We start from the raw sequence: 24,391 nt of genomic DNA on the forward strand, positions 1-24,391 counted from the left end.
ATAATCTTCTAATCCCGAAATGTATTTCTCTGATTTTGGCATTCAATTGTCTGAATACTTTGTCATGGAATTACATGTAACTCTTTATTCTTGTTTGGATATAGATCATATGGCTACTGTAAGACTCCTCAGTGGATCTGCCAGTTTTGAAGATGTTGTTGAATACCGTTTTTGACGTACACCTGGTTTTATATGTGACCCTGATTGGAGTCTAGCTGAAGCAGAAGTTGTCTGTCGGCAGCTCGGTTACCAGTATGGACAAAATGAGAGACCAGTTTCACTTGGCCCAATATCTGGGACGATCTTTTATCATGACTATCAGTGTGATAGAACTGAAGGACAATCATGAGATCGTCTTTTTACAGAACGACCAAGACCAGTGCAACCCTGATCATATAGCACAAGTTTTATGCGGACCACCGATAGGTAAGATTCAGTAACATCTACAAGAAAATAACCAAGTCAGATAGACAGTCCCATCTCCTATACTGTATATTGGTCTACTTAAAGTCTTTTTCCAGCCCCATGTCTTCAGCGTAATTTTGTTATGTGTGATAGCTTCTTTGTGACGTAATCAGTTATTTTTTCTCTGTACATGATTTTAATAAAAAAACACTATTTGAGCAAAAATTTATGATTCTATTTACAAAATTTATGAAATGAACATTCACTAGTACATGTATAGTGACAAATCCCTGTTCGGGTGGATCACTTTGTAATGCATCTTCCCTTAATATTGCACCGTTCACTTGACAATAGATTTTGATCTTCGGATGACCGGAAGTGAATACACGGAGTAAGGTCGTCTTGAGGTCTTCCTTACGGGCCAGTGAGGATACGTGGCTGCTGCATACTATTCTATTTATGAACACGATACAGTCTGTCGCCATCTTGAATACGCAGGAGGAATTTACCAATACAGCTATATTTTGCTCGTTCTTCTCGCCCTATTTTGATAAGATGATATTTCATGTGATAGAAGTGATATGAAGATAACCGACTGCTACTGAAACTGAGTGGACTTTATACTACCCCGCAAAGAAGATGATGGAAGTCTATACAATCTGCTTCCCATATGGTAAAGATTCAGTGTTATTAAGTAACTGAGTTAGAGGTAACCGCATGGACCTGGTGATGCCGAAAAAAATGTCTCCATCGGGAATCGAACCCAGGCACCCAGCTTTGAACACCGGCACCTTAACCACTAGAGCATAGAGAAAGGTTAGTGGCTAGGGCGACCCCAATCCGATTGACCGTCATATTTTCGACACTAACAATTAAATTTCCCCCATGCCTCAGCTCAGTCAGCTGGATCCAAGCTATACAGTACATGACTTGTATAGGTCACTTAATAAAAATGTGTTACAAACAGAGCAGAAAAGATATTCTGTGAAATTTAAAATCAAAACATGAAGCCCCTTGCTTTTAAATTGACTTGTGAAAAATTACTGATTCAGGGACAAAAGCATATACAGTGATGAGCCACTATAAACTTAAAATGTAAAATTCACTTTTCATCCAGGTTATCAGTGAGAGAGGTTATCAGTGAGAGAGTTGAAGGTCAAATACACTCCATATGATAAATAAGGACATTGAAAAATTGAACGAAGAAACAGAAAATAAAATATCTCCTCTCTTCCTCTTTTATTCCAACTAGATCAAAAATGAATGAACTTGTGAAAACAGAATAAAGCCCCTATTATTCATAAATATGAATCACAACTTAATAAACAATTCATGTTCGAGAATAGAATAAATAACTTAGATAATATATCATCTTCACAATATGAGAATAAGCATGCCCTGCATGGTCATAGACAAAATGTATAGCCTGTAGAAATAACTCCAGTAAATTGATGCTCAACAGAGCTGCAGCTAATTTAAGCAATATTTTTTCAGTGTTTGAGGTACACAGGAAGACAAACAGTTCACCTTAGGTTGAAAACATGCACTTTACGCTTCCAGTCTCGTTAAATTACTTAAAGTTGTCTTGACAAACTCATGTCATAATGATGTTATATTGTGGCCGTGGGTAATGTGGTACATGTATCACATGATTTCATGGATTTATGAGCACAACTATTAAAGTTGCACTTGCTCTTTATAAAATAAACTTTAGTTATGGTCGTGAATCAATTTGAATATCAGTCTCAGTCTGACTTTGAAAGGATGTTCATCATAATGCACCTAAGAAATGGGGTTTGTTGTAAAGCAATTGAATCGCCAAAACGATAATTCTTCCAAAGGTCACATGTACTGCAGACAGATATTGTGTGTTACGCTGCTAGTATTTATATTTTGAATGTGAGGGCGTTTGAAGAACAATCTGTTGCAATGAATGGACAAGCTTGTACTGATTTTCTTCCTAAACATCATGGTAAGGATTTGAGTTTCCATCACCCCCCAACTTTAATCTCTAGAGAATTTGATTTGTATGCAATTTGTTGCATCAAAGGAACAAAAAATGATTTTCCTACCATTGTGACATTTTCTGTTGCCTCACGACAGGGACGGTGCCAAAGGAGGAAGGGGTTCAATCACCCCCTCCCTTTGACTTCTGTTAGTGAAGCATTTAAAAGAAAAAGAGTTTCAAATGAGCAGCCTAGGTTGACTTCCTCTGCTTTTCAATTGAGAACAAAACTATTTCATCCTCCCCCACCCATCTCCAATAAACATATCCTGATGCTGCTCCTGCCTCATGATACCCTATTGACCTGAGTTGTAGAACACAGAACTTTACACAGCTTTGCTGTTAAGCTTCGTTGTACTGTCCATGTCTTAAAAACCCTGATTACATGAAATTAATTTTCGCAGTTCATGCTAAAATCATCATACCTAGCATTGTACATTAATATTGGATATCTGTTCTCTGTGTCTTTGACTTATTCTGGAATGATATCAAAATAAGGTGTCTGGTGTGCATCAAGTACCTTCAATTTGAACCATCCCTGTTAAAACTATCACACACAAGTTGCAATAGATATTAATAATTTGAAGTACTCAGTACAAGGTAATTTCATAAAATGATCAACTTTTTTGTACGTCCAACCCCTATTTTCTCAAGTCTTACTTCACTTTATAAACTGACCAAGTCATGGTTCTTTGAGAACATTACAGGCTGTCAAAAGAACAACAAATCAGAGACAGAAAAAATCATGAAGGTCCCACACATAGGGGGTCGGACGTAATATTTTATGGAATTGCCCTACACAAAACTTGTTCATGTATTCTAGATACGATTCTTGGTATTGTAATGATTTCAGTACATCAGACTTACATAATTTGTAGATTAAACAAAGTTATGTCCCTGTAAAGACCGATTGTGGTTGGAGTATTTTCTTGCTCATAACTGGGAATATACTATTTTACTAGAAATGTTAACATACATGTAATTTCTGTAAAATATACATGACAGTTTAAAAAGAACCTTAATAAAGCAAACAGCCAATATTTATGCAATGTGTTGGAAATGAGAGAAAAAGAGTAACTAAATGTCCTTTCATTAGTTGAAGAATGAAATATGGCGAATGTTTCCATGAAGTACGGTAAATAATGATGAAATAGAGCTTTCATGTGACTAATTTTTACTAAGCCAATCAGATGTAAAGACTTTAGTAGTTTACAACAGCTGTCAGTGAAATATCAAGTCTCTTTCATGATCTTTTACAATCAATATTTTTCCATTTATCTGAAAAAGGACTAACTATTCATATTTCATATATCTTGAGAAAGTAGCTAGTTTATTTTAATTTGATGATTGTCCTTACCCCTTTTTATACTACCTACTTTCTTGTGTTGTCATCATTAGTGTGGTTTACAGAACAATAAGTATAAACAATATTTGTTGTCTCCTTACAAGTCAGAATACAATGGGTGAGATTATCATCTTGTAAGGAGTGGGAGGGGGGGGGGGGGGCTCAGGCAGACATGACTGGTTTAATATTAAAAACTGAAACAGAACTCATATAGGAAGGCACACAATAGAGCAGAATACAAACAGTAAGATACACTCAATAGATATGTATCAAACCATTAATGAATGCCAATTTGAGGTACCTTGGTTCCCTAAAGCACATATATATTTTTCTTTATTATACAGGATAAAAGAGGTAGTTTCAAAGTTATATATATGTTAGAGTGAGTACTGGTACCTCCCCATATGATTTCATAAAAGACAACCTTCCCTTTTTCCTGGCAAAAAAAAGAAATATGGACTGTTTTTGTTATTTCTGTGAGCTCTTCAGTAGTGCCTGGAGTCACAACTAGCTCAAGCCTGTATCTGCTTCTCATAGCAATCCATATATTTATTTTAAAGACTAAAAGCAGAATCGTTATAACTTATAGTTTGTTGTAACTATTTCATGGGAGCAGTCCTCGGTGTAGTTGCTTAATAGGATAGGATGTCATCAATGTCTTTAGGGCTGTTTAGGGCATCTTAAAATAATAATTTACACTTACCGCATTCACAAACAACGCACCTTTAGCACTGCACACAAACCTCACCAAAATGAAAATAACAGTCATTGGTATGTCAGGAAAGGTAATTAAAAAGCAAAGGGTCTATTCATTCCACTGGAGTTAGACGTAAAGTAGCTTGGAGGGAAAGGTGATCAGATGCCCAATTCAAATTAGGAAGCCCTCCCATGGCGCTAACTTCACTATCTGTGAAAAGGTTCAGACGTCCAACAAGAGAAAGTTCACCAGAGAAGTTTGACGTGCCTAGAGGTTTTGATGTACTACCTTCCTTTATATGTTTACTGTAGAAGATATAATCTACCGTACAGTTAGTTTTTGAATGATTGGTGGTGACTTCAGTATTTCCATGGCTATGATCATAGACAGAAGAGAAGAGGAAAGGATGGACGAGTTGGCCTTCGATGTCATCAGGTTGAATATCTTGATCGGCTGGATGATCTCTTGAAGATCGTCTAGTTCGTCTTGAAGTACCAACTGTATTTAATGTACAAAGTTGTGTGAAAGCAACGATTACATCATCTTTTAAATCCTGATTCAAGATTCACTTTTAATAAAGTGCCATAAAAAAATGCCACACACAATATGGTGTAAATAAAGTCAAATCTCTTTTTAAGACCAAAGAAATTCCACTACAGTGACGAATATGTCAATAACACATTCCTTGCATATTCAAGTTATACCTAGAAACATTTTCTGAAATTGAAAAATATATTCTGTTTCCGCCAAAAAATTCTAGTATTACAAAATCAATATAATAAATAATTCCAAGAACCCACCTGGATTTCTAGATGATTGCATTCCAGCATCTGCATAACGGCAGAGTGGGGTCACTCCAAGTTCCTTGGGCCAGAGAGGGCTACTCATGGGAATCTTTGCCCGCCCAAGCTCCTGACCAGATACCTCCACACTGGCCAGACCTTCATAGGTCACCTGACCATTCTTGATGAACTTGTAAAGAGGACAGTGCGGAACGCTGTTAAAATCACCACACAGGATGACAGGATGATAGGTGTTTTTTCGAGACCTGTGGTTGGTTCTAGAAAGTCTCTCTATCTCTGCAAATAGCAAACCTGAATGAGGACAATATATATTTGTTGGAATGTTAGCGATAAACATGACAGCAGAGGCGTCGATCCTGGGGGGGGCAGGAGGGGCGATCGCCCCACCAATGAAAATATTCAATGGGGGGGCAAACATATCGTTTTGCCCACCCAATAGTTCCGCATGTGCTAAAAATAAAATAAGATTGTAATGTTACACAGAAATCAGCAAGCGAGATTGAAATACACAACTCGTTCTTCGTCTAAAATTGTTCTCAAAATGTCCACTTTTCAGATTGGAATATAAAAAAATTTCAGCTCGCGCTTCGCGCTCACATCATTTCTCTAACACAAACCCATACTTTTCATGATTAAATAGGTGAATATGGTCCCGTTTTCAGTTCTAAACCTCAAAAGAACTCCCACTTCGATTTTCGATAACCTTTTGTTGGATATATATATCTTGTTCTTTATTAAAAACGTCCATTAAACTCAATTTTTTTTTCAGTTCGAAATATCAAAATTTTCAGCTCGCGCTTCGCGCCCGCATTAATTTGTTGGTGAGATATGTGTGTATATGTGTGTGTATATATATATACATATATATATATATGTACACATATATATATAGGCATGTGTGTGTGAGTTTGTTTATTTTGTGTGAGCGAGCGCCTTTGGAAAGTTGATTCATGATTTTGCCCCCCCCAACTAAAAAATGGATCGACGCCCCTGGTGTAGGTCATTTACAGCCAGGATATCTTAATGAAGTCCATAAGAGATGATACCTGTTGCATTTCAGCATGTAGGTACAAGTGAAAACTAACTGGATGGCTTAGAATGAAAGGATACTAAATAAAAAAAGGGATAAAAGTACATACTTCAAATTAACTTAGTAGTAAATGGGTTTAATCCTTCACACAATACCATGACAGATGTTTATGTACCCATCTATCTAATCTATTCAATAAGTTTCAATGCCAAAATACTTTTAGTACCATTGTCATATTGTTCAGCCCAAATGTACACCCATTGCATGAAATGATTGTTCCTTCCTCTAATGCTTCTCCATGAAGTATTTATTAAGTGAAGTATATTGTTTACCTAACTGTGCCAGCTTGATGTCTCCACGACGAGGGTTCCACAGAAGATGTGTATTTGCAACACATAGCTTATGGGATGAGGTCATTCCCTTTGGTTGTAACATGACCACGATGGCTACATTATCTCTGTCCATCAGTCCGATGCCACGTTGATACTCCAGCTTGGTGTGAGAGACTTCATGGAAGCGGTTCATTCTGTAGAACGTTGCACATCCATCTTCCTTGTCACCAGTTCTCTTCTTATAAATGGATGCATAACCTAAGATATAATGGAAATAAAATGGTCACTTAGAAATGTAATTGTGGTAAGTTTTATGCATGTAAGTAAATTCATTTACACGCTCACATTTTGATTGCATTTTTGCGGTCATAAATAACCTCAGGCAAGGAAGGCATTTTTTCTAATTATTCATATTAAAATCATTTAATAATCTAGTAATTAAAAAGACTGAGTTAGAAAGTCTTTTGTAATGATGGCACAAGTTACACATTAGAATTAATATTTATGAATCTCTGCATTAAGTGCTGTTCATACATGGCAGGACATTCTATGCAACTTGTACAGATCTATTTAAACTTTAATATATCAATAAGCACTCACTGAGCTACATGTAGTGACATCTTCCTGTCACACCATTTATGTACACGACCAACAATGATGCTTATCTATGATGGACAATGTCTGAACATGATAAAGAACAAGGCTTAAAAAGAAGACAGATGGATTTGCCATCTCACCTTTTTCCTTTAAGGCAGGATAGAAGAAATCATGGAAGTGCCTTTCTTCAACTTCTTGTAGACAAATTATCTGAAGTAAAGAAAAAAGGGAGTGTTACATTCTTTAGCCTTCATATGAGTGAATCAACGTATATGACAAGCAATCCGTTGTTGTGATCAAATTTGGATCCAATTGCCCGTAATATAAATGCACCTGTCCATGTAGACAACATTCAACTGGAATATTTTCTAGTAAAGTAATCTAAAGTAATAGCTCTACCTATGATTAAAAAGAAATATTTTTTTGACTGGAGAATAAGAGCAATCATTCCATACTAACAAACTAGTGTTAATACACATACTATTGGGAAAGATTTCAGAGACCCTTGCACATAAAATCTAATACCATTGTTACCGGGAGCTGATTTAAAGTAATCTTCAAAATACATGAAGCTCTCAAAATATCAATATTAATTTCATATAAATAATTATAAATTCATGACTGTTATGAAATGCTGTATTGACAATAGAAAGACCATATTCATGCATTGGTCTTTGGAACCAATATCCTTATGACTTTCATAGTACATTATTTATCAAAATTATTTAAAATATAATTTTATTCATCAAATAAACCTCAAATTACCACACACACACAAAGACAATCAGAAAAAGTAATGACTCGAGAATCAATCCTAAGTGAATCGAGGCATATTAAAGCTAGAATGAATTGGCTATGATGACACAACAAGATGTAAGGAAGGGGTAGGGGCTAATTTGCATGTCTGAGTCTCTTTTGCTGACAGCAGCATGGCACACATACACCAAGGCTCGATATTAGCGGTGGCCTGGTGGCCCGGGGCCACCAAAAATTCATCTCGGGCAACCATTATTGAAAAAATGTTAAGTTTTGGTGGCCCGAATCGGGCAACCAATAATTTTCAAAGTAGCGCAATTTTTCTCCCGATTTTGCATGTATTTATCAACTTTCTACAGTTCAAATTGCAAGCCAATTCGTCATGCGCCTTTTTTGTTAATCTACACACAAATACACACACACAAAGATTGCACAGTCATGACAGTACGTAGGCCTACCGCTAGCATACAGTAACTATTATTCAGCCGGCTGTCTGGCTGAGCTTTGCATGCATATAGCGCATGAAACCACTGCAGTTAGCTGTGCGTGAGCAGACTATTCAGACTCTAAGAAATCTTCCCCAGAACTTTGAAAATCTACGTCAAAGTCACATTTTACACCAATGATATGCCCTTCTACAGTCCATATTACTGAAACCTGATTATCTGCAAGCATTAAAAGGAGGAATTATGACCTCTCTTTTGACTCAAAAAGACCGATTTCCAAATGCATTAATACACATAAACACATAGGTATATAGGTATGTATGTTGATATTTGGTTTATTTCGGAGCTGTGTCTATTCTAGCCAAAAATAAATAGGCAGCTTCTTTCTTTCTTGTTTACAAATGACTTCTTAAACCACTCTTAAGGAAGTAAATACTTTGGGAAGGCATTTCATTGATATGAAATGTGAATTTTTCCATCATTTTGTCAAATATAGGGAAGGAATTTTCTCACTGTTTTTTCCCAGATAATTTTTGCCATTTTCTCATTTTTTTTACAGTGATTAAACCATTTATACCCCTTCCCATTGAATATGCCTGATTAAAGAACATGTTTCTACTGAATAATAATAATTTTCCCAATTTTTTGATAATTTTGTCTTATTCATTTTTCTTACATTTTCTTTTGTTTTTTTCTCAAATTTTTTTTCCTGTTCTTTGTTTTTTCTTTCTTCATTTTTTCTTGGTAACAATACAATTCTTTTATTCTCTTTCAATCATTTCATATTTACAATGATAGAACAATTTATATATTACCACAAAATAAGCAAAGTAAAATAACAGCAAGCATGATTTACATACAAGATGTACAAAGAATAGTGGTACGTGTTAGTGACTGCAGAATTCAATTTGTTATATTCATTTTTAATTAATGTTTTTCTTTATATTTTTTCGGGCCACCAAACTTTACTAATGGGCCACCAAAAAATATATTTGAAGGTTTTGGTGGCCCGAATGGGCCACCACCAAAAAAAGTTAATGTGGAGCCTTGGATCATACACGCACATCCTGAGTTTCTCTAAATCTACATGTATCTCAGAATGCGCCAACTCTTGATAACAATACTCACATCAGCATCAGCTCTTATGATCTCTTCCAGGATTCTCTGTCTACGATGGTTCCACAGGAGGATATCCTGATCACAATGCCTGTAGAGGTAATAGTTTGTATCCAGGAGACCCTGTGCTAGGACGTTGTAAGACACAATGGAAAACTCAAAACATTTGCCCGGAGGCTTGGTACTTGGGTTGCGCCTCTGCTGAGGTATATTGAACCATAGTCTCTTCCTATAGGTGCTCGTGGAATCTATCAAAAGCAATTAGTAAAGCAAGATGTCAACTCTGTTGAGTGCAGAGAATATGAATATTGCTTGTATTTTGTAAACAATAGACAATAGTTCCATATATTGTGAATAATAAAAAAAATCTGCTTCTTTTTGGAAGCATAAAACTATGAAATTCATCCTCAATCCATCATCAGCAATCTAGCCTTACATGTAGGACAATAAAATACACCAAACAAATTGTCACTTATGATGAATTGGATGAAATGTCAGCCAGATAGATATTTTTATACATTATAGTTGGCATAGATTCCTTAAATTAATCAATCGTATATAAAGTCAAAACAATATTTTGGACAAGAATATGCAAAGCATTAGCTTCCCTCTTTTCTCAATTCATACTCCTAAAACATTTTCTTTGGGCAAGTGAAAGGGAATTGTGTTTAGCATTAGCAACCTTTATTCATGACAGAATAACCTTACCTGTACCTGACTTGGAGGCTTGCCGTGATTCTGTTGATGAATGAAAATTGCAAGATGGTTGTAAAGCAAGGTTTGGAGGTAGTGTTGACCCGCTACATGGTTGACTACGAGACCTATGATGATGTACAGGGGCAGTGTTCTCTGCCGTCTTCTTGGAATCTGGCTCAAAAGAAACAGATTTACTGCTAGCTCGATTACGACTGAAGGTAACTGTCAAGTGTTTGGGCCAATCAATCTGCATATTTCGGACTTGATTCTGTGTGCATTCATTGTTCCTGGGACCCCTTCTCCACTCGCAATCTTCTGTTTTTGTGGGCCAATTAGCCTGAGTGAAACCCTGACTGCTGGAAGTTCTTGAGTTGTATTTATTACTCTTCCTTGATGAAGCTTGTTCTGAAGGGTCCATTTCACGTGTGTTTGGAAGATTTGATCTCGAGTATGGATGAAAGCCTGGAGATGTACGGCGTCGCTGAGGATCCATTTCCGATGAACGCTCCATATTCATAGACCCTGGCATCCTTTCATTGTAGTACGATGTGTAATGTGGAGTATGCAAAGGATGACAAATCTGTGCATGAATAGGCATTCGCTGTTGTGTCTGTTGCAAGTAATTCAAGATCAATGGATTATTATACCAGGTCCATGAAGTTGGAGAAAGGTTATACCATGGATGAAAACTTAAAGCCCTGTGGTGTCTTTGAATAAGAGACTGGTGGTTGCTCAACTGACTAGCATTAAAGCGATGTGCTGAGTTCAGAATATGTCTTGGAACCATCGCTGTTGTAGAGAGAACACTGGTAGATAGTCTAGAAGCCCATCAACAAATTCCATATATTTCAAGTTCAGGAAAATTCAAAAGCTTCTCTGTCTTCTCCATGTATGATGGCCTATGCATACAAAAAAACAAGGGAAAACCTTATCAGTAAACTAGATATTAGGCCGTGCTGCACCAGCCCAAATTTGCTCAATCCCGAGATTCTTGCCCAATCAGCCCTCTTTGCGATTAATCTTTAAATTAAAGAAACCCCATCCCCATCAGCGCAAGGAGAGTGATTGCATCAGGTCCTACAGTGTATATATTTCGAGCATGCGACTTTCGGATCTTAAAATTTCAACAGCCGCACTTTTAAATAACTTCCCGCGGTTGTACTACCATCACTTTTCTAAGCTCAGCGAGTCAGTGATGCGATTTTCGTTAAATATGATGATTCTAATCTTAGCATATACATGTATACCGAGGCCGAGGCAAGCGATTTTGCTCTTTTTCATTTTATATAGAAAAATATTTGTAAAATTGAAAATGGAACTTTTTACCAGAAAAAGCCCTGGTGAGTAGTGGAATGAGCTTCGGCTAAGATTATTCACTTTAAGAAGCACGTTGGTTGTGCGAGGTTAGTATACTATTAACCTCGCAATACGTGTGAGTGGGTTTAACTTAGACCATGGTCTAATTCTGTGCTAAAATTATGGGAAGCCAAATTTTTTTTATTAATTTGTAGAGGTTTCTTATGTTTACTGTGCTCTTTCCAGATGGTGATGAAGACAATCATCTAGGCCTATTTATAATTATTATCCTTACTATAATTTGGCTAATCTTGTGTGTCCTTCCGTTTGTTTGACGCAGCTTTTCTCCGTGGTTTTCCACTCAATAGAGCTGGAATTTTTTCTAAACATGGTTAAATTGTTCACAGATTGTCATAAGGGGGGTTGTTTGTGGTATTTTGGTCGCATTAAATTTAAAGTTTTTTCACAATTCGTAACTTTTTGGCATTCCTTTTCGCAGCCCTGAGTATAGCTTCGAAGTTCCCAGTCCCTTTTACCTCTCTCGGGTCAGCGAAATACAAAGCATGCCGACAGTCGACCGGATATGGTACGGTATACGGTACGTACTTACTCATGCGCTGGCTGCATTATATGCATGTGTGCGCGCTGCTGAAACGTAAACAACATACCGTAATCGGCCGATGTCCTCAGTGGTTACCGTACCAGTGAGTACGACTTTCTGACAAACCTATTTATTTCTTTTATTAATGATAAATTTGTTACTTAAAAGGCTCAAGATCTAGAAATCTAGGCATTATCGTGATATTGGGAACCACCGTTCACTTCATACAGCAGTGCTTTATTCAGTCACACGCACGGTTCCCCATTTCCACCTCCATTCACTTCGTACACAAGTGCGCGTACACAAATCTACGAGAAGTACGAGTGGTTCCCAAAAACACGATTTGGCCGAAATCTATAGCCTAGCCCTAGGCCTAGGCTACTATCAAATGCTGGTCATAAGTGGTAAGAAAGTTTTTATGTTATAGGCAGTGTATACAGCCACATACATGTGGCCACACGCGTGTGGTTATATCCAATACTAGGCCGGTAAGCACTAAATAGGTACCAATCCTGCAGACGCAAGCTCATAAATATTCATAGGATTTGGATGAGGATTAGGGTTAGGATAATAGGGTTTCAGCTTGCGTCTGCAGGATTGGTACCTATATAGTGCTTACCTACTAGGCCCCGCTGAGGGTACCGCTACACGCGTCACTTGCACTTGTACTCTATGCAGCAGCAGTAATCGCAAACGCGTAACACAACTCACAAGCGATGTGTATTTCTTGCGACGGTACATGTTGCAAAACTTCATCACAAAGGTTTTATCTCCCGATTTCTTTGACATACAAACAATATTCTCACTTCACTGTCACCTGCTTGCTGATCAGGTGAGAATGAAGTGAGAATATTATTTGTAGGCCTAGAATCTATGTCAACATCAGTGAAATCGGGAGATAAAACCTTCATGATGAATCTTTGAGATGGTTACCTTTTCTTGATAATTAGGTCAATCCAATTACCTACTTACCCAGTTTCATTAAAACATCCTTTATATCCTGTATTTTAACACATTCAGCTACCTGCCACTCAATGCTCCAAGGCCAAGCTGTACCAGTGCTCTGTTGCACACAGTTCAGTGCATGGTTAGTATTTTGACGTAAGACATATTTATATTGAATGATTGATGCCGCAGTAAATCTAAATTCCAACATGTGATGAAGTTGTTTGGTTGAGTCTGATAATCAACTCAGTGCTATGTTCCAAAACCCAAAATTATTTTTTTTAATAGATTTGCTATTAACCCTTTTATTTAAGGGCAAATTTGATCAGATTTTCTTCGGAACATTGGTAACACTGGCATTTTCTTTCTTTGCTACACACATTCAACAAAATTAATGTCTCTAAAATTCATTTACAAATATAAATGAACTATATTTAGTATTATGTTCGCCAATTCATATGTTAAACTTTATTTCTGTGTGATTAACAAAATACTAATGTAGTGTGATCGTAATAAACAAGCATTGGTAAAATGATTTTACAGACTCACTCATTTTATCACCCCCCCCCCTTCTCTCACTCTCACTTCTTTTCGACATCCTGCCATACTTATATATGATTGAGCAACCTTTAATTTAAAAAGTACAAACAACCGCAGTCTAATGTACATTGTAAGGTACATGTGCAATGTACTTACATATTTATTTCTGACCCAATACATGTAATCATAACATTTCTATATCACAATAATTGCCTCTTGACTGCTTACTGAATACACCGTGTTCTAATACATTTTCCATTTTATAGTTAGATTTGGATTTCACTCTGTAATTGAAGTTCTTCCTCCAGTTCAACCCAAGATGCTTAACTTAATTGAACCTCCTATCTATATTGAAAGAGAAGTCTGCTATGAATCAGTTGTCTAAATATATTTCATCAATAAACTGCTTGGCTTTCAGTGTGAATAGGCAGTCTAGCTGTACATACAAGATTGTCACCCCCTCCCCCTCCCCACTTTGATAAGGAAAAATGACTCCTACCCCCTGTGCTGCCACGGGTAATTGCTGCTAGTACAAATAATGCATGCAGCCGAGTGCATTAGTGGAAATGCAGAGCACGCGAGGTTTCTTTAGAAAGGCGCCGCACTGTGCACGAGCCGCTGGCTGTGAGCGCCCAGTGTGCACCATCTAAAGATACCGAGCTTTCTCTGCATTTACTTTTACTCATGACAGAGCAAGTGCATTATTTGTTTTATAAAATAGAAACACAGAATCTAGACCAAAAGATTCAGTCTCTGTATTTTGGTTGTTCTACTGAACTGCATTGGCTCCACTCACCAATGTCAGAAATTGTTAAATAAATCCCCAGAAACAACGGTCATTCCTGTCTACACAGAAACAAATTCTTAAAAAGTTACCACTTTTAAAGTACACTTTTAAAAGTACCGTACCGGTACAGTTTTGTTGGACTTCTACTGCACTGGTTTGCTCAAGCATGCAATGTCAATTTTAGTTGCACACATTTTTTTTGCACTGCCATGCAGTGCACAAAAAAAGTTGAATGTCATGTGACGCGTATTGGCCAATCGCGATGCTTGAAATAATACAAATAAAATTTTATAAATAAAATATATAATACAAATAACATTTCATAAATAAAAAATGTTACCGTTATAGACGTCCGAGTAGTCGACATAACTTTAATAGAGCCAAATGAGCTGAAATATGATATCTCTACTGTTAATTGTTAGTGTTAGTGATTTATGTAAAAATTGGCCATCCATACTTAAACCACAACTTTAAACCTGAGTTTAAGATAAACCCGACTTCACAATACAGGCCTAGATCCTATACTAAATTTTAGACGAGGCGCGAGGTCGATGAAATTAGCACCGGTCCCATATATGCAAAGTTTCGTTAGTGCTGGAGAATGGAAGATCAGACCAAAAAATTACCCAGAAATACAGTCAACTGGACAAACAAATTGAGTACAAAATATTTTCTATATTAACACTCTCACACCAAAATACGAAATTTTCTTCATATTAGTAAGAAAAAAATAGAATCTCTGGTTTACAATTGAATCGAAAACTTACATTATCTTTGTCCAATCTCTTTGACAAAACAGGACATCTCACTTGATAATGATGACGATCGAAGCGAAGGCCGGATCATGATGGCGCTGTTCTTATTTCTTTTATCTGCTTTTTATTTATAACAATACAAAATATTATACAGTGCGTTATCCCGTTATCATCAATAAAAGTTTTCACTTTGAAAAATAAATAGAAAACATTACACCATGGGGATATGTTTCATACCCAGTTGTTGTGTATCCGGACGGGTTGTGTGTCCGGACGATCAATTTTAGAATGTCATTTGGAAAAATTTACAAGCGAAGTTTCATCAATTTTTGGTACAAAATGTTAGGAAATATTATAAAGAACAAAATCGATAATGATTACAAGTAATGAATTCATTTTTTTAGTGTACAAAAAAAAGAAGGCTTCAAAAAGATAGTGTCCGGACACCCGACCCCCCATCCTATTACACTATTCTGTATTCTATACGTATTATTACGCCATAATTACACCATATTTCAGCATATTACGCCGGGATATTGCGCAATATTACATCAACTCTTGAAAAATTGCAACTATGATGGTTCCCCTTCAAATTTTGATCATTTTAACTTTCAATCTTTTCATGGTCATGCTCCAAAATATCTTCTGAATAATCCAGGTACACTCCCAGTCAAGCCTATCCGCTCTGCAAATCGACTATTTTTTAACTTTAAAAAAAAATACATAATTAGTACTTTTTCATTAGATAAGTCGTTTTATGATGTGCACAAGTGCAACAAAACGAAAATAAAAGTTATGAAATGAAAGAAAGAAAGAAAGAAAGATCGGATAGATAGATAGATAGAAAGTTCTTTTGCTATACTCCGCAATGCATGACACTCTTCTATAGTCTACCAAAATAATGTCGACAGAAGGTCTATAAAGCCAGGGGCCGGTCGAGCTCTTAGTTCAGTAGGCTCATCTTTTCTTTAAACAAAAATTTTTTTTTTTTACTTCACCATCGGTTTATTTTACACTCTCAGGAACTGCTCAGGAAGAAGAAGGGGGACATACCCTTGTTTGATCTAACCTTTGCTGCGCGCGGTGAAAAGATGTGACGTAATAATGATGAAACTGACAAGTGCGCAAAAGTCACCACGGTTTCACCACAGCTCAGCACATAACAATAGGAAAAACAAAAGACTGAAAACACCTCGAAAAAATAAAGAGAAATATCGGATTCATAAAACCATGCACACAAAGTAACGATTCCCGTAAACTCAAAAGCAATGCAACGTTCGAATTGTCAATCAACTACCAAGTCAAAGTTTGAATTCTTTTAAAGACGGCAAAACCACGGATGATTAACAATTAATAATTAAGTTCGATCTCATCATGTCCCTTTGGCACCATACATCTCGCAATGTGATCCACTGTCGTCGATTCTTGTCGAAGGCCTCTCGGATTCAGCATTTCTCACAGCAATACAAATCAATATGGACCGATCTTCAACCAAGTATCAGTGTTAATCCGAAAGTATCACTAGTTGATGAAGACTTGATCATTAAGGCATCAGGATTAAGTCATGGCCAACCGGTGACAATAAAAGCCGAAACTCAGATAGGATGCAGCGAGGAGAAACTTGTATCTCTTGGGTGCTACGTGGCCGACGAAGCGGGATGTGTCTCAAGTATGTTGCAATATTATGATCAGTAGACCTTGTCGCCAAGCCTAGGTGTTGTCTTGAACATTCCCATTTCTTCAGATTTCTTCTAAGCTTTGATCATTATGATTTTTATTGGAAAAACATCCGATAAAACAAAATCATCTTCGTTAACTTGAACCCTAAGTCTCCCTGCATGGTGTTGTGTCGTTGGCGAAAGGCGGGATGCGTCTCAAAATGATGCTATATTTCTTTAGTTATTGAATAACCATGGTTATGTATCGTTGAAATATAGACCTGACCAAGAATACTAACGTTACCGGTTTTCTTAAAGAGTCATGGGATAAAAAATATTTTGTTACATCCTAGTTGTTATTAAGACCTAGACAATACTCGCCTTGTCTGTCTTGAGAATAATACTTCCTTGTATTCGTCACCAGGACGAGCGACGAAAAATGCCACTTCGACGACACTCTGCAGAGTGTAAGTTTAAAGGATTTGTCGGACGACATTTACCATAGTAACAGTGAAGCACACGTGCTTCTCAAACGATCACATTCACGGAAATTTATCAGATCTAACGTCTTGTTTTGTCCGACGAAAAATGTTGACGAAACCAAACACTATTCACCCTCCCTTTCCCCAGTTTCTGTCCAAAGCATTATGATCTAGCAACAATTTCTCCAATGATTATTTCAATCTGTTGAAGCTAGTATAAATCAAACAAAACCTAAACTAAAAAGTAACGCTAATTCTGATTAGATTTTGATGACGATGGAGTGTATTTGTGGTAAATTTAAGAAGAGAGTCTCTAAGATCTTTTTATTTATTTATTTTTGGGGTTCAAACTTTATATTCCCTGTTTTAATCTAGCTTCGTCGCAGCCTTCGTTAGGGGGAACCTATCGAGGGATTGAACCCCTCGGACCTTTGTGGAGTATGCATGCTTCCTCAACCCGGATACCCTTTGGTGCTTTAGGCCCAGAACATCGCCCAGATCAACCACTCAATATCTCATTCTCCCTCCTGAACGGCCATGTTGGTAAGGACCAGACAAGGGATGACGTCATGGTTGATGATTGTGACATAATAAGAGGTTTCATGGCAGGAAACATTGAGAGGATTCCAATCCAGGAGGGACCGATGGAAGGGACGTTATACGTACCAACAGACCGAGGTTTGTGAAAAATTATAGATTGCCAAATAAAAGAATCCAAATATTTTAGTGTCAACGACATGATTTATTTATTTATCATTATTTATTTATTTTATCATTATTAATTTTTTTTTTTGGGGGGGGGAGGAGTCTGCTTAAGAAGTAAATTGGCGTTTGCTTTTAGATATTCCATATTTTTGTTTCATTTAGTAGTTAATTGTTTTATCTCATCAATATTTTGTTCTTTTATCTTAGTATTTGAGAGATAGGATATGTGGAATTCACGTCACCCCTCAGACTTTGATACTTAATACTCATATGAATACTTAATATATTGGTTGATAAATTTTTTGTTTTGACCTCAATATTTTGTGTCTATTTTGTATGTTGATTTAAATCTGATAGATACATGTTGATTGCTTCAAGTCATAAGATTCGCATAATTGTTAGATTTTGAATTCTTTTCATAACCATAAATACATGCACTTAACCATTGCCTATACGGGACAGGTGGTGCCTGTGAAAAGCATGTATGTTCATCAGAAAATTCGGTAAGTAACAGGTTAATTATACTTAATAAAAATATAAATTTCTCCGTTTTATATTGTAGGTTCAAAGCCTCTTCCTGCTATTCTTGATTTCCGAGGAGCAGAAGAAGGCAATCGTGAACATCTTGCAGCCCTTCTTGCTTCTCATGGTTATGTTACCATGACAACAGGATTTCCTCTTCAAAGTGACACCCTCATCAATATCAATTATCTTGAGGTATTTTTTATGGTTTTTCTTCACCTTGATAATGTTAAGTTCATGAAAATACCTAAGTAATGATTTTAGAATATTGCAACAGTAGTTACATTTATGCACATTGTATACATAAACGTATAGGTCATGCTTTCAAATTCTGGCAATAGTTTTGTATTGAGAGGTGGGGGGGGGGGGGCTCGTTGGTATATGTCATATGTAAAATGTTTTGATGCTCATCATCGCCTAGGCATTTCATGAATTAGAACTGAAGTAAGAATGGAAGAAATTACGTGTACATCAGACGTCTCCCCCTCTTTCTCTCTACCTCTCCCCTCCATCTCAATTTCACTATCCCTCTAACTCTCTTTTATCATCTCGCCATCCCCCATCTTATAATTTGGAATACTTCCACTCCCATCCCATATCGCTCAATTCTATTAACAAATATATACAAAATCGATTAAAAACAAAAAAAACATGGGATTGGGAGCACCTGAAAGTTGTTTTTTCGAAAAAAGAAAAAAAAAACTTGGTGGGTAGTATCACGTGCAGACGGTGCAGTTGATTGTCTCTTTATTTTATTTGTGATAATTGTCTGTCGATTTTTTTTCTTCTAAATTTTCCGTATATTATAGCAATTATTCCACCGCCTGGCTTACCACAGGATGGTTGATGAGAGTCGAATCGGTGTGTTATCAAGGGGAGATGGTGTTGCCGTTGGTCTTGGCGTAGCATCTCATCTTAACCATCTTCCCCTACGGTGTCTGGTGGGTAGCAATGGAGTCAGCTTTAATACCTCATTCGGCTGGATTCTACCCGATGGTAGTAAAACCAATTTCTATCCGTGAGTATTATGATAAAATACTCATAATAATTAATCTAATTCGTATTCGTATTCATTTGCAACATAATATATAGCAAAATCATTACATATTTTACGTTCGGTATGAGGATAAAAATAAACAAGTGAAAAACATTATTTGGTTGTACAAACAATACCTCATAATACACATTGATAATAATATTTGTAAACAGTAACTTATACACATTGTTAATATCGTGTTGGTCTAAAACTCAAGTTTTATAATACCAAATTTAATATTATGAAATTGTGTTTTAAGCGAAGTTTTTCTGAAATGTAAATCAAGAGCTTCTTATTGTAGTTTAGTTTAGTTTAGTTTACTCCAACGATGTTGTAGGACGAAGCCTGTTCATCGATCAAAGTAGAAATGTCTATTGCTGCTCTCCTTCAGACAAAATTAGATGCGCTACTTAAGTTGGCATGGAGGGGTGGCAGGGGTATCGTAGACAGTGAAAAATCCCATGGAAACACACAAGAAACGAAAATTACTCAAAGTCATAGGCAATCTTCTCCCAATGCTTATCCAGTCTATTCTTAAAAGCAATCACTGAACAAGCAGTAACTACATCTTCTGGGAGACTGTTCCACACATCTATCACTCGGTTAGCAAAGAAAAACTTACGCACATCAAGACGCGAATATCTTTTCTCTAGCTTTAAGGAATGACCTCGCGTTTTACCACCTTGTCTCAGATAGAAAAGTTCAGAACTTGAATCATAGTAACCATGCATTGTAACAAAACAAAACAAAATAAAAACAGGAAAGCATCCATGGTCGGGTTTAGAGTCGAGAGACGAATTGAATATAAGGAGTGTAATGACCCGAGATGGTGACGCCCCTCTGCAAACATACTCCCCCCCCTACACATACTCGTCCACTTGGCCTGCTTGATCCGGGAATGCGGGTGTCGAACTCGACATCCACAAAGTTTGGCTCGGCTAGGGCATTACAAATGTTGTGAAATAAGGAGCAGCATGATCAATCAAATGAAAATGGTTACAGTAGTTTGATTAAAAAAATTAAAAATCATTAATGATTTTTTTTTGTTGCTTGCAGGTACTATGAGAGAGCTAAATCATATAAACCAACCAATGGATCAGTCAAACTCTGCTCTCAATTTGATCCTTTCAGGATCGAATCAATATTGAGTAAAACACCAGACTGTTTTGTGCCGGTAAGTTTCTCTCCGTTCCTCATAGCAAAAACGAAAAGTAAACATGACATAAAAAAATGAAGAAAAAATGTGAAAAGAAAACATTTACAGATGGCGCATTGAGCAAGGAATAGTATAAGATTATTCGTTGAATCATATTGTTATGTATCACATAAAAAATACATTAAACCATGTGACACTGAATAAAAAATATATGATAAAGTTTAAACCGACAATTTAGTGAACGATGATTCCGTGATCTAACATAAATAGTAATGATTTCATTATTTAGTCGACATAATATACCATTCGAGTATTCTTTTTTAGAATTCCATCTTTGCTTTTATACAGGTTGAAAATACCTCCATTCCTTTGATGATGTTTAGTACCAGAGATAATCCTTATCTACCATCGCAGTACTGTATGGGTGAGGTAAGGTACCCTCAAGTTAAAGTCTGCCGAATGCAGTGTAATTGTAAGAATGAAATAGACGCATCTTTAGGGTGGAAAGTTATCATGAATCAGAAAACCATGACATATCACTATTATGATAAACCCTAAATCATGTAAAATGCCCCCAAGTAACAGTAGTTTCACACACATGACTCCACATACAAGCGTATATACTCATAAAAAGATGTGAAGGGCGGGACCATTTGCCCCCTCCCCCCCCCTCTCTCTCTCTCTCTTGACATCTTCATGAAAATATAAAGTTTATTGTTGGCGACCAAGGTGTCTGATTTTTTATGATATTAAGTGATGAAATTTTCTATGTCTTGCTCTTAGCTGAAATCTCGGTTACGTCATATTGGGAGGAGTGACCAGTTGGAGGTGATTGAATATTCGGACACTGGTCATCTTCTTGACCCGACCTATGTATCTCATGTCCAGTCTTCGTATGGGAATATGCCAAGCATGACAGGTGCGAATGTTGTATTCCATACTCATATTGCCATATTTGTCTTACTGTAACTTATAGTGTGGGTTCGTACTTTCCGTCTAACTTAAAGAAACTTGTTACAAAACAAAATAAAATAGTTTGAATCATAGCTGGAGCAAGCCCAAGATCTGAAGTTGGTACATTATACTCGGGGTTTAAACTACTTACTTTAGAAAAAAATTACAACCTACCAACAATATATTTTTATCTATCAGTGTATCAATCGGCTTATGCCTGCTAAATTTTCTGAATTGTTTGATACAAATCACAATTAAATAATACAATACATGCACCTCTTCTTTAATTCATTTGCCAAGACACAGGACCTGTTCTTATCAACATAATATTCGTTTTATAGGTCCAAAAAAGTGGAACAATTTACAGACATCAGAAATGCATCAACTTTGAATAACTTTAAGACAAAACTTAAGAAAAAAATTACGTCTGGTCCCTAAATTTTGTGATTTGCCATATATATTTAGTTGTGGGATGATTGGTTTAACGATTAATTTTCTGTTTCAAATGACATACTAATATTTTATATAAAGTTGCCCTGCCCCCCCCCCCATTTTCCCCCTTGTTTTGTATTGTACTCTGTTTAGATAAGTTTCTTTCATGTACTATGTATATTTATTGGTTTTGTCAAGGTGCACTCATCACAAGCTATGCTTTCTGAGTTGCTACCTCCATTGTTTTGTTCAAGTTTATAAAATGTATTGTTGCTTTTATTATAGGAAATAAATGTACTTCATCATAATGAATGAATCCTTATATCATATAAGCTGATATCATGAAGACACAAAAGTATTACAAGATGAATAGAATCTTTAGTAGTAGTAGTAGTAGTAGTAGTAGTAGTAGCGATGGTGGTGGTGGTGGTAGTAGTAGTAGTAGTAGTAGAACTTGTTGTTGTTGTAGTAGTAGTTGTTGTTGTTGTAGTAGTAGTAGTAGTAGTAGAAGTAGTACAGTAGTAGTATAATATAAATAGTATAGTAGCAGTAGGAATAATAATAATAAAATATACTAATAATAATAATAATATTAATAATAATGATAACAATAATAATAATAATGAATAATGATGATAATAATATTAATAATAATAATAAGAATAATAATAATAATAAATAATGATGATAATAATGATAATAATTGATAATGAAAATAATGTTCATCGTCATCACCCAAACTTCAAACATCTGAACGACTTCTCCAAGCGATTTACTAACCACTAAGTCTAGTTTGTTTTTGTTGTTGCCGACCAAGTGGAATATATTGTAGCAAATATAAAGTTTATTTTTGATGCTGTAGCAAATATTATAATTGTGTAATATTTTATTGTTCCAGATGGGTTGCGAATAGCATGGGGAGGAGAGTCGACATCACACGCACGATCACAGAGAGACATGTGGGAACGAACTTTGGCTTTCTTTAAAGATTACCTTAAAGTATAAAATATTTAGAATTTATGTTTCGATTCACAGATTCAACGTTTATTTTCGGTCCATTTATCAATCTAGATTGTTTAATAACGTTGCATTGCATTGTAAATATACAGGCAGCAAATATAATTTGTATCATAGTATCACGTAATTGTACAATAAAAGGTGTATAGAAATGATAAACATATCGAATTGCTTTATTTATTTGGTAGTTTGCCTTTGATAACGGAGAGCTATAACGATGCCATTTTTTTCTTGATGAAAATAGATTATATAATTATATGTATGTATACATACAATTGAGGGTAATTTCAAGGTTAAATAATAGGGTTATGCACGACGGAACTATCCCCCGGCCGGCCCCTCTCCCTTGTTCGCTCTCTATCTCTTCCCTTCCTCCCTCTCCATCCCCCTCTCTACCTCCCCCCTCTCTCCTCATTCTTTTATCTCTCCCTTCCCGCAAACGACATAGTTTAGAAAAGAAATATCTTTAATGATAAAATATACAATCGACATATATAGATATCACGATACTAAGTCACTTTCCCATACTACAATAGTCAAAACTGTTTCAAATGTTTGATAAAGAATTTATTCCGTTTCTTATACCAAATTATACAAATTTGTACAACCATGAAGATCATGAAATGGAAAATACTGGGAAGCAAGATGCACTGTACAATGTGTACATGTAGGTTTCTATAGGTTTCCTCGAATAAATAAACAAACATTATTATCACGAAAAATCTTAATGTTCGATGTAACATATTCGATATTCATAAAGCAAGAATATACAGCTTTACATTTTGAAAAATCGCGCAGTATAAAAAAATAATTTCCATTGTTACTGATATAGCATGATTATTTTAGTTTGGCCAAGTTATAGTAAAAAGAATACCAAGGCCGGGTGTTTCATGAGTTCCATAACCCCGGGGCCACTTCAATTGACGAGTGGATACCGTGCGTGACCATGGGGTCTCGAAAAGCACCCTAAACAAGTAATTTCCATATTCTGAAAATGCACCCCTTAACAAGTATTGACGTGTGAAACCCTTCCCTTAACAAGTATTGGAAACAAAACGATACTCTTGGCAAACATTCCCTGAAATGAACCCCTAAACAAGTACAGCAATAGTAGGCCTATGTCACGGGTCCTTCGCTGGTCGGTTTACCAATACACATCATTTTGGTTTGGTACGACCCCACCTTCCACACCTCGCGCAAATCGGACTCTAAATACGTAGTGTTGGGGCAAAATTAAAGGACATCCTTTATAAAACATTTTAATTTTGTTTTATCAT

The 24,391-nt window shown here is 36.3% G+C and overlaps 2 protein-coding genes across 3 annotated transcripts; one reads left to right on the forward strand and one right to left on the reverse strand.

The window, feature by feature from the left end:
• Positions 1-698: 698 nt before the first annotated feature.
• LOC121418960 (acyl-coenzyme A thioesterase 3-like) lies at positions 699-23,260 on the forward strand. The gene is made up of 8 exons (XM_041613199.1): positions 699-1,078; positions 17,668-17,970; positions 18,560-18,714; positions 19,329-19,537; positions 20,612-20,729; positions 21,060-21,140; positions 21,495-21,630; positions 22,996-23,260. The coding sequence occupies exons 1-8, from the start codon at positions 1,045-1,047 to the stop codon at positions 23,100-23,102; spliced, it is 1,143 nt and encodes a 380-aa protein (XP_041469133.1). The 5' UTR covers positions 699-1,044; the 3' UTR covers positions 23,103-23,260.
• LOC121418959 (protein angel homolog 2-like) lies at positions 1,621-15,230 on the reverse strand. 2 transcript variants are annotated; one of them, XM_041613198.1, is made up of 7 exons: positions 15,165-15,230; positions 10,247-11,127; positions 9,545-9,780; positions 7,355-7,424; positions 6,618-6,875; positions 5,253-5,546; positions 1,621-4,950 (listed from the first exon to the last, which is right to left on the reverse strand). In XM_041613198.1, the coding sequence occupies exons 2-7, from the start codon at positions 11,013-11,015 to the stop codon at positions 4,565-4,567; spliced, it is 2,013 nt and encodes a 670-aa protein (XP_041469132.1). In that variant the 5' UTR covers positions 11,016-11,127; positions 15,165-15,230; the 3' UTR covers positions 1,621-4,564. The 2 variants fall into 2 exon arrangements, with proteins under 2 accessions (XP_041469132.1, XP_041469130.1); XM_041613196.1 differs by having other exon boundaries at positions 10,241-11,127.
• Positions 23,261-24,391: the final 1,131 nt, after the last annotated feature.

This window comes from Lytechinus variegatus, chromosome 7 (genome assembly GCF_018143015.1).
Source record: "Lytechinus variegatus isolate NC3 chromosome 7, Lvar_3.0, whole genome shotgun sequence".
Lineage (NCBI taxonomy): Eukaryota > Metazoa > Echinodermata > Echinoidea > Temnopleuroida > Toxopneustidae > Lytechinus > Lytechinus variegatus.

Excerpts from the sequence above, each read along its gene's own strand:
- LOC121418959 (XM_041613196.1), bottom strand. The coding sequence starts at position 11,015 with ATGGTTCCAAGACATATTCTGAACTCAGCACATCGCTTTAATGCTAGT. Across the intron at positions 7,425-9,544 it reads TCATAAGAGCTGATGCTGAT|ATAATTTGTCTACAAGAAGT; the intron begins GTGAGTATTGTT and ends TCTTTACTTCAG. Across the intron at positions 4,951-5,252 it reads GCAATCATCTAGAAATCCAG|TTGGTACTTCAAGACGAACT; the intron begins GTGGGTTCTTGG and ends CATTAAATACAG.
- LOC121418960 (XM_041613199.1), top strand. The coding sequence starts at position 1,045 with ATGATGGAAGTCTATACAATCTGCTTCCCATATG. Across the intron at positions 18,715-19,328 it reads TCAATATCAATTATCTTGAG|CAATTATTCCACCGCCTGGC; the intron begins GTATTTTTTATG and ends CGTATATTATAG. Across the intron at positions 21,141-21,494 it reads CGCAGTACTGTATGGGTGAG|CTGAAATCTCGGTTACGTCA; the intron begins GTAAGGTACCCT and ends TCTTGCTCTTAG.